The sequence below is a fragment of the Borostomias antarcticus genome (assembly GCF_949987555.1).
Source record: "Borostomias antarcticus genome assembly, chromosome: 5".
Classification (NCBI taxonomy): domain Eukaryota; kingdom Metazoa; phylum Chordata; class Actinopteri; order Stomiiformes; family Stomiidae; genus Borostomias; species Borostomias antarcticus.
Window position 1 is genome coordinate 11,480,114 of NC_140238.1, and position 10,911 is coordinate 11,491,024.

General features: G+C 49.2%; 1 protein-coding gene across 1 annotated transcript in view; it reads right to left on the minus strand.

The window, feature by feature from the left end:
* The window catches only part of crim1 (cysteine rich transmembrane BMP regulator 1 (chordin-like)), a gene marked incomplete at its 5' end in the record, with an annotated part of 101,568 nt that extends 91,708 nt beyond the window's left edge, over positions 1-9,860 (minus strand). Inside the window, 2 exons of the mRNA XM_084438088.1 lie at positions 476-649; positions 9,560-9,860. Of these exons, the coding sequence (XP_084294214.1) occupies positions 476-649; positions 9,560-9,860 (475 nt within the window). The remainder of the gene's footprint in view (positions 1-475; positions 650-9,559) is intronic.
* Positions 9,861-10,911: the final 1,051 nt, after the last annotated feature.

Consider the following 10,911-nt stretch of genomic DNA (forward strand, 5'->3'; position numbering starts at 1 on the left):
GCTCAGTCCGTAGGGATTTTCCAGACAGACAGGGATTGATAATGCCGTTTGATTCATGTCTAAACACATTTGAATTAACAAGCAGGCAGAAAACAATTATCCAAGTTAATTACTGAGTACTGACACTGAAAAGCCACAGATGCCTTTTGAAGATTGTGGGGCATAACAAATCATAGCAACACAATACAACAGCGCTGGGAAAAGAATGCTCTCTGAAGATCTCACATCATCAAGCCAGACACTGACTTTCTGACTGTGGAACGGACCAGATACTCTTCTGCGCGAACACACCACAATACACAATACAATATATCACACACACACGCACACACACACACACACACACACACACACACACAGAGGGATGTGTGCAGACACACACACACACACACACACACACACACAGAGGGATACGCGCACACACACACACATACAGACACACACACACACACACACACACACAGCAGGGGCATACCTTCTATCTTCTGCAGGGCTGTCTGGCAGGCGTCCTGGCTGGGGAACTCGAAGGGGTTGTTGCAGGTGCGCAGGCTGTCACAGTCACAGCGGCCGTCCATGATGTTGCAGCCCGTGATCAGGTTCTCGTTGCACGGCTCGAACCCCAGGAGCTGGTCGTCATCCCAGTTCTCATCTGGACAGGACAGAGGGGGAGGATGTGACATCACAGCTCTGACATCATGTGACGTCAACGCGCGCAACCAGCCCGCTGCCTCTCATGCCGCATAAATGATTATAAGACATGTTTATGTGTGTTTACGTCCACTTGGAATGGAAACCTCAAAGACTTATGATTGTCCAGGTATGGGAGATAGATACTATAGGCTTCTGTTATAGGTACGGTTACAATGCTGGTATACAGTATACGGTACTGTAGGCTACAGTGCATCATCCGTGTCTATGTGGGTATAGAACATCTGTTCATTCCTCATCCCTGGTTCTGGAAGTTGCACTATCAGAGGTAGAGACCAAGGCAGAGAGAGAAAGAAAGAGAGAGAGAGAGAGAGAGAGAGAGAGAGAGAGAGAAAGAGAGAGAGAGAGAGAGAGAGCGTGACAGCAACGGAATTATACATTGCCAAAATAAACAGGACTCATCATAGGCCAGAAATACTCAAAGTTAGGCGTACATCAGTAGGTATTTGCAATGAAGTTGTTTTGATGTTCCTTTGATGTGCATCCACAAAATGTTTTCGCAACAGACATGATTTTCTTATTTTGTCATGCCGATAAAGATATTTGAATCTCAATGAGTGACAGAGGAACCGAATCAGGGAGAGGAGAGTCTAAGACAGAGATGGACACAAACCTACACACACACAAACACACACACACCCTGATGCCCTCTCACTTCCACACACACACATCCTCTGACCTCCACATACACACACACTGACACCCACTGACCTCCACACACACACACACACAAACCCCACCACCCTCTGACCTCCTCACACATACACATACACGTGGAGTTGCACCTCCAGCGATAGAAACGGGAAGGTACACAAACACTCTAGTTGATACAGTAGACATTTCTGTACCCTATGCAATAGTGGTTCTACCGAATCAGAAGTCCAAATACTGTTACACTGTGAACTCTATGCAGACATTCATGAACTGTTTTTTCACTTTTATGTAAATTTTAATGATTTTGATGATTTAAATAAATTGTGTGCTATTTTAGCTGGTAAACATTGTATCAACGAATGTGCCAAAGCCTGCCATCTCATCCTTAACAGAAGACAGTCCTTCTTGAGCCTATGAATTCCTTTTACTGTTTTTGTCTGTAATTGATTGTAACATTGTGATGTTTTTACAGTATAATGTACGCTTTTTCCTATAGATTCTTATTTGGTTTTCATAACTGTACATGAGTGGTCCTCAATACCTTCATTGTTATTGATACTATAGTAATGTGTGTGTGTGTGTGTGTTGAAGACTGACACATATATAAGCTTTTATCTATCTATGTATCTACACGCACGCACACACACATACACACACACACACACACACACACACACACACACACACACACACACCCTGACACCCTCTGGCCGCTACACTCAACTATTATCAATTCTTATTTACTCTGCAAACACACAGCACAGATAGGGCATTGCTTTTCTCCAGCTGTACCTTATCAGGGTGTGTGTGTGTGTGTGTGAGAGAGAGAGAGAGAGAGTGAGAGAGAGAGAGAGAGAGTACGAGTAACAGTGCTTGTACAGTACATGATTGTTTGCACTTATGTGTGTGTGTGCACAGGAGTGACATTATATAGGAGCAAAATAAAGGCAAGAGAGAGACAGATAGAGGTGAGAGAGAGAGGAACAGAGAGAAAAGAGACTGTGTGTGTGTGTGTGTGTGTGTGTGTGTGTGTGTGTGTGTGTGTGTGTGTGTGTGTGTGTGTGTGCATGTGTGTGTGACACCTGATAGTTATCCAAGCAGGGGGCAGACAGCTGGAGAGTGAGAGAGAGAGAGAGAGAGAGGCAGGGAGGTGAACATTGGTGGTATTGGTTGATCTTTACAGACAGTTTACCTGAAACACTCTTAACGGCTGTTAAAGGATCAGGAGGAGTGGGAGGAGACGGGCAGAATAAAGAGGTTCTCTGTCAGATTAGGAGGCCTGTGCTGCCCCCCACCTCTGCCTGGCCCTCTCAACACACACACACACACACACACACACACACACACCTCTCCTCTTAAACACACTACTCTGGAGGCTAGAGGAACGAACACCTGCTGGGTGTGTGTATGTGTGTGTGGGTGGGTTTGTGTGTGTGTGTACCCCAGGGATGAGCGTGACGAGGAACCAGTGGAGGAGGAGGTGAACATTTCCGCTTGTCTTCCCTGATGACGGAAGACAAATGGTGTTCACCCAGCCTCCCAGCTCCAAGTGTGTGTGTATGTGTGTGTGTGTCTGTGTGTGTGAGAGAGAGAGAGAGAGAGAGAGAGGCCTCTAAAGACACAGGGGGGTGGGGGGAGCACTGTGTGTGTCTCTGGCCTCTCCCAGCAAGGGAGGCCTGATGTCAGCGTGGTTCTAGGCTGGGCTGGGCTGGGTTGGGCTGGGCTGCATTGCTTTGGACTGGGTTGGGTTGTACTAGGCTGGGCTGGGCTGGGTTGGGTTGGACTAGGCTGGGCAGGGCTGGGAAGGGCAGGGCTGAGCTGGGCTGGGCTGGGCTACACGGAGCTCCCTCCAAATTTCTCACATCAGTCATTTCCTCCCAGAGGCACAGGTGGGAAGGCTACGAGTGAACAAGTATACACTAAACGTCACATCTGCTCAGAGCTGTGGACATTGTGACTTAACTGTGAAATAGGAGGTTATTCAAGACCTTCCATCCGTATTTACATCGAGTAGAGATGCCGGCGTTCTAATGAGCGGACCCCCGTGTTCTAATGAGTAGAGCGTTCTAACAAGAAGGGACACGCCCCTAACAAGGAGACCCATTGTTTTTCAGATTGCCGTTCAAGTGGACTCTGGGAACAAACATGTTTCTCGCCTATACTAATGAGCTTTCGCAATCCCACCTGGCAACGGTCCGTAACCACGACAACGGCTATCCGAGGCGAGGCTGAACTCAAAGCCAGTAGTCGGCTTTCCCGGCCAGCTGGCCTTGGCGCTGAGGAGGTGTGGCTGGCATGTGGTGGTCTAGCTAAGTGTTAGATAATACACTCAACAGGTGTGGACGGGACGGCAGGGATCGAACCCCGGGTTGCCAGGTCATATCCGCGTCCCTCCTCTCTGGCGTAACCCGGCAGCTGCAGAGCAGGCTTGCATCACCGGGTAAAAATGTCAGCTATGTCTGCGCACTCAGACCTGGGTGTGAACTAAGAAAATAGATGATTATTATTATTATTCCTCCCCGACGTTCAAGCCCTAGCACGCAGCCGGCGTTTACAGGGCTGCCGCTTAGGAATGCACAGCCCAGGACACGGAGATGGCATGTTTAGGCCCAGGACACGGAGATGGCATGTTTTGAGGTCCAGGACATTTTAGTTGGCATGTTTAGGACCCGGCAGTACATGGAGATGGCATGGTTTAGAGCCAGGCGGAACAGAGAGATGGAATGTTCAGAACCCCAGAACTCAGGGATCAGAATCTGTCCCGTTCCAACATTCTGTCCTGGGTATTAGCATGGCTCATGTACTAGTTTCCTGTTTTTCCTTCGTCTCGTGTTGTTTATAAAGCTCTAGAATGAGTTGGCGTGAGCTGGCAAGAAGAGACGAGAGTCTGCCACCGTGAAAGCCAGCAAGCCAGCCATCCATCCAGATAGACAGCCAGCAATTCATCCATCCATCCAGCTAGACAGCCAGCCATCCAGTCAGCTAGCGATCCAACCATTCATCCAGCACAGATCCAGCTGTCAGGCAGAGCCTACATCCATAGCTACATTCCTGGAGAGAGCTGCAACAACAGGAGGAAGTGGAGGATGGGTCAGGCTCCTCTCCGGTTCCCCCACGCTCCCTGACCTTCTTCCTGCCAGTGGCCAACAGACTGTAGGAAGCACGGATCAGCCTCAGGCCGTAAGCCGGAGCGGCAAACAAGACCCGGGGCCTCCTCGCCATCTGTCTGGTTCTCCGGTCCAGTTCCTGGACCAAAGGCACTAAACACGGAGATGCAGGGCTTGTAGAGACGCTCTGTGTGGAGGCTAGATGGATGGGTGGATGGATGGACAGACAGATAAATGGATACGGGTTTCTGCTCGCCCAGGGTGGGATTCGAACCCAGGTCTCCCGAATTCCAAACACTGTTACACCACGGCGGTGGATGGTATTCATACTGGGGGGAGGGAGTTTAAATCAACGAGTCGCTACCTACTTAGGACTCAGGAGGACTCTAACTCGGCTACATATGGATGAGTTGATGGATGGATGGATGGATGGATGGATGGATGGATGGATGGATGGATGGATGGATGGATGGATGGATGGATGGATGGATGGATGGATGGATGGATGGATGGAAGGACAGACAGACAGACAGATATAGAAAGACCGAATGGATGGATGGATGGATGGACGGATGAATGGATAAGATCAACGGGTGGAGGTTGGATGGATGGTGGCTGTGTGAGACATTATGCCTGCTGTATAGAGATCTGTGGGGAGGCTTTGGGGGGGGGCAGCAGGGCAACTGGCATCGACCTCTGCGACACTAATGAATGATTCATCATCTCTGGATGAGTTCATAGTCGGAATGATGATCCTGATGGCCTCACTCAGCCTCAACACATAGCAGCAGTCTTCAATAACTCTAACAATAGGGATTATAGCCCTCACTCCCATCTGTGTGTGTGCATGTGTGTGTGTGTGTGTGGGGGGGGGGGGGGGGCAGGAAAGCCATTCATGGGACAGAATATGCACAAACAAAGAATGGTCTCAAAGTATAAGTAAAAGAATGGTCTAGAAGTATGAGTAGCAGGACCCTGCCCCCAGACACGAGGCCAGCAGCAGACCAGAGAGACCAGCGCGACCAGAGAGACCAGCGTGACGGCGGACACCAGAGGGGCAGAAGGGATCGAATCCCCAGTCACAAACCACCTCTGCTACACTAGAACTGCAGAGGGTAAGGCTAGAAGGTTCAAACGCCAGTTGTAAACCACTTCTGCTACACTAAGAGCCCTATCAATCAAGAGCTTCTCTGATTTCAGTGATACTAATAGCGTCTTGTCTCTTGTCACATACTGTATTTGTATTGTTTGCTGACTATGTCCTCTTCATACATATATTCCTTAAGGAGATCAACATCATAATTCCTTTACAGTAGACTCTGCTTTGATTTGAGAGATTTAGACTCCGGCAAGACAGGACGCTATGAGGAGAGGACTAGTACTGATTCTAGACAATGCCAGTATACTAAAGCCCCAGAGCTGCAGAGTGGCGACAGCGTGCTAGGACACCAGAGAGTGTGTGGAACGCCATGCCACAGATTCAGGGCGTTTCTATTTAGAACAGTGTCACTTCAATGTCAGTCGCAACTCCCACATCGCCCCGGCCAATGACTGCCCTGCAGTGAGTGACAGACACCTGAGGCGTCCAATAATGTAGGCCGCTGCAGTCAGAGGGTGGGAGACTCGAGGAAGGACTTGCATATTTGCCCCCCCAGGGCGTAACCTGGGAGATATTCCGTGTGAGAATCGACCACCGCCGAATCAAAACAACTAGTGCACGTAATCGATGACTTCCAATATAGTTCACACTGTGGATGGGGCAGGGCCCCTAGGGGGAAGGGCTCCTACTTACCCAAACACCCCATAATATTCTCTGCAGGAGGACAGCTACATTTCCGTTACACTTCATAAACATCATCTGAAATTCTGCATAATTTAGAGAAATCTGAATATGCATGAGCGCTGATTATTTTATCCAGACGTCTTCAAAGAGCACCAGAGAGAACAAATACATGTGCTGCTCCTGCTATACTCCTCTCGGCAGGACGAAACAGCTGCTGACCTACTAACAAAACACCGCCTGGAGACCAGACCCAAGCACTAACAACAACACAACCTACAGTACACCACAGACCCAAGTACTAACAACACAACACAGCCTACACCACAGACCCAAGCACTAACAACACAACTTATACCCCAGAACCCTGCACTTACACAACAAAACCTACACTACAGACCCAAGCACTTACAACAACACAGCCTACACCACAGACCCAGGTACAGGACACATCACAGTCTAGAGACTAGAACCAGGCACTACTGTAACACAACAGACCCTAGAAACTAGAACCAGGTACTAACACAAGAGACTAGAATGTGGTACTAACACATCACAGCCTAGACCACAGAACCAGGTACAAACACATTACAGCCTAGACCACAGAACCAGGTACTAACACAACACAATATTCACAATAGCACATGGCTGACTACAGAGCCCACACCACAGAACTGATTCAAGAGATCTTACAGTAGGACCGGAGTTGGGGGAAAGGTCAGATCATATTGTGTGTGTCTGTGTGTCTGTGTGTGCGTGCGTGCATGTGTGTGTGTGTGACAGGCTGTACGGTAGCCTAATAGAGCCCTGGGGTCAGAGAGCAGCTGAGTGAAGATAACCACCCTCCCCTGAGACCCTCACTGATAGATTGACAGCCTGGAACTTCACTAACCTGGCAACCCTGACTGACAGCCTGGGACTGCACTAACCTGGCAACCCTGACTGACACCCTGGAACTGCACAAACTGCACCAAACCGGAAGCTCAGCGGATCCTAAGCTGCTATCACGCAAGGACCAAGCTACATTTCTAACTCCATTGTCAACTATAGTGCCTTCAAGAACACTGCGATCATCCACTGTTTGTTTACTAGAAGTTCCCAGCAACAGTTAGAAGAAGATCAGGAGTGCAGCCTTTGTCAATTATGGCCCAAAGCTATGGAACACAATACCTATATATATCAGGGAAGCCAGCTCGCTAAATACTTTTAAATGAAAGCTAAAAACGTATGTCTTCACTTTAGCTTTTAACTAGCTCCTTTTGCACTTGCGTGCTACAGCACTTTTTAAAAATGTATATCTCTCCAGTACAATATTTTATTAAATTGTTGTATTTTACTTATCTTTATCTTTTATTGTGTTTTATCTTCCATCTTATTTTTCCTACTTTATGTTATGTCTATTTTTATGTGAGGCACTCTACATTCAGTTCAGTTGCATTTATTTGTATGAAAGGTGCAAAATGAAATAATGTTATTATTATTGTTATAATTATAATTTATTATTATTATTATTATTATTATTATCACAAGGTCCTAAGGAACCTTCCATAATTTCCTCCTGGAGGAGCTGGGCACTGTGAAAGGGAGGTAGTAGTGTAGATAGTAGGGACCAAAAGAGTGGAGGAGTAGAGAACAGAGGGAGTGAAGGAGAGGGAGGAGTAGAGTAGAGAGGAATGGAGGACCAAAGGGGAGGAAAGAGGGAGTAGAGGAGAGAGAAAGGAGGGAATGAAGGAATAGAGGGGAGAAAGACAGACATTCTCCTCACAGAGAACTGCCCTATTTTCCTCTGGCTAGACAGGTGGGGGGTCTGACCTGTTTGGACACCTGCAGCAGGTGTGTGTGTGTGTGTGTGTGTGTGTGTGTGTGTGTGTGTGTGTGTGTGTGTGTGTGTGTGTGTGTGTGTGTGTGTGTGTGTGTGTGTGTGTGTGGAGGACAGGCAGGTGTACTACCCCCTGATACCCCCACTCCTCCAGGCAGGTGAGAGGAAGCTAAAGGTGAGAGATGAGACTAGCATCACCCTCTGTAGCCTCTTGGACTAATGATCCTGTAGACATTAGGCTTGGCCTACTGGGTTAACAGATGATAGGGGTGTGATTCCCACCAGGTCTGGGGGGGGGGGGTGTATAGGTAGAGAGGCGGTTTAAAACCACACTCTGTTCTGTTCTGTCCTTCTCTAATCTAATCTATACTCAATTAGCCTAATCCAGCTCCCCTCAAGAGATGTGGAGTGAATAGGCGGGGGAACTTGCAGCTTAGGGGAGAGAGAGAGAGACTGATCACAGCTGATTATTTTCACCGTGCCTGATGAGTGAAGCGTCAAATCGGGGCCCGTCAGACATAATCCCGGCGTCTCTCCGCACCAGCCCGACGCCCGGTGCCCCCGGGCGTCATCGGCATTCCGGGGGAGCAGTAATTTGCCACGGCTATCACGCACCATCGAGACCGTGTTCTAAAACCTAAAGCAAAGCATATAACGGCAAATAGTACGACACGCCTCGCGGAGACGGAGCACCGGACCGGCCGTTCCGACCGGGAGCACCTGCGCTACAGTGGCGTCCGTTCGACGTCCCTTCCCGGTGAAAGGAGTTTTGATGTAAAATAGACGGGGCTGACGCGCCAAGTTGAGTGGCATAGCAGACATTCCGGCGAAAAACCAACAAGCCTCGGCGGAAAGAGAGGGGGACTGGCACGGCGTCCAAAAACAGCACGGAATCCGGTTAGCTATACCCTAAAGAAATGGAAAACCGACATGCTGCAAAGACATTAGGCAGCTCCGCTTGCTCAATCCCCTCTCCTCCTCTCCAGACCTCGAGACCCGCGGCATGGGGAGCATGTGTTTATGCAACTAGTTATGTAGCTTCCAGGGACAAGACACGGACACCGTGAGAGCGGGCGCCGTCCGTGAAACAATCCGACCTTTCTGGTATTGACAGCACAACAATTATGATCTATTGGACAATTTCAAAGAGCCTATCATAAACACCGGGCCTGTCAATAGGCTGTAGGCTAATGTGCTTCTATTAACCTACTCCAATCCCATCAAGAGGTGACAAACACAGAAGTAGCCTAAAGCCAATAGGCCTATGTTAAATACAAATAGTGGAAATGAATAACATGAGCCTTCATTCGCCGCACTATTAAAACCTGTGGGTAGCCCATTGAGTCATATTAAATTATTTTGATATAGGCTAGGCTATTGTCACTGTAACAGACAACCACGCAGAGTAAACTGCAAAAAAAACAGTATTTCTATAACTTTAATCGGAGTCTAAAAACTGGAATCAATAGAAATGTGATAATCGATACAAACCTTCACACACGCCGACCTCGTACTGCGTGATGGAGACTCCGTTTAGCGGCGGTCTGATTACGCACCGGAGCCCCCGGTCACAGGTCCCGTACAGACCGTACACCCCGCCACAGCTCTCGTTCTTCTGCTTGGCGCAGACCGTGCAGCAGCCGCAGATCCCGGGCACCACCGCCCCGGTGCAGTGCTTAGTCTCCTCGCACTTGGACTCGTCGCACGGCAGGCACAGCAGCGCCCGGCTGCTCCTCGCCAACACCGAGATCAAAATGCATACGGCCAGGAGGTACATCCTGGAAGAGGCCATGAGGAGGAGGAAAAATAAAATAAAAATCCGACACAACCCGCCCCCCAGACCCCCCAACTCCGGCCAGCGAGCTACGAACCCGAAGTCCCGAAAACACGACGCGAGCACGCAGTTGCAATAACGGTCGGAGAAGTTCCGGAAAAATGTCCAGATTCGTGGTGTACAGTGTCGTACTTTCCGCGATCGAAACTTTAGTCCGGGTTACCGTAAAGCCAGGAGGGGGAAATATCCGTTCAAACGAACATGAGACCGCATCTATCCCACACTGTACATGGAGTGCATGGTTTCTGTTCCGCGGTACGGACGGAGTTCCAGTTTGTTTCAAGAAATGGAAACTTTCTGCCACTGTACTCGTATGTCTTCTCTCTCTCGCTCTCCCTCTCTCTCTCTCCCCCCTCTCCAAGTCCTTCTCGCTTACAGCGGGGGAATTTCGCTCAGTTCCAGGCGCCCCGTAACGGCGAGACTACGCACTATTATTTCTCCGGTTTTATCTATTTTCAAGGAGCGGGCAGAGTCTCTCCGCGGCGCTATCCGCTATTCTCTTTGGCGAACCTTATTCAAATAACGCGTTTCCTGCTACCGCATATACAGTAGGCTGCGTCTCTCTGGCGCATGTTTATCGTCTTCCAGCGCACGACTCTCTCCGCCCGCTGCTGCCTGCGCCCCCGGTTCAGTCCCTCTCCGTGACCTCATAACGGAACCCCTCCCATCCAGCATTACTCTGCTCCATTGGACAGTTCATTCCAGATATGGAACACAGGAAATGTTGGCACACGGAGGGAGCGGAGTGAGCGAGGGAGTCTGTCGGTGATACGCGGGGCTGGGAATGCGGCTCGGGTGCAGGTGTGGAATGCGGGCCCGCGCGTGGCCCCGCGGAACCCGGGCCCGCTTGTGTGTACAGTTCACAGTTAATTCATACTTTACATATTACCGATATGTAAGGCCTACTCCTACAAGGAAAAATAAAAACGCCTTTGGCATTTGATGCATAATTAGTTATGTAGCCTAGTTACCAACGGCTTAAAACAGTTTAAAATGTTCAAACCAGACG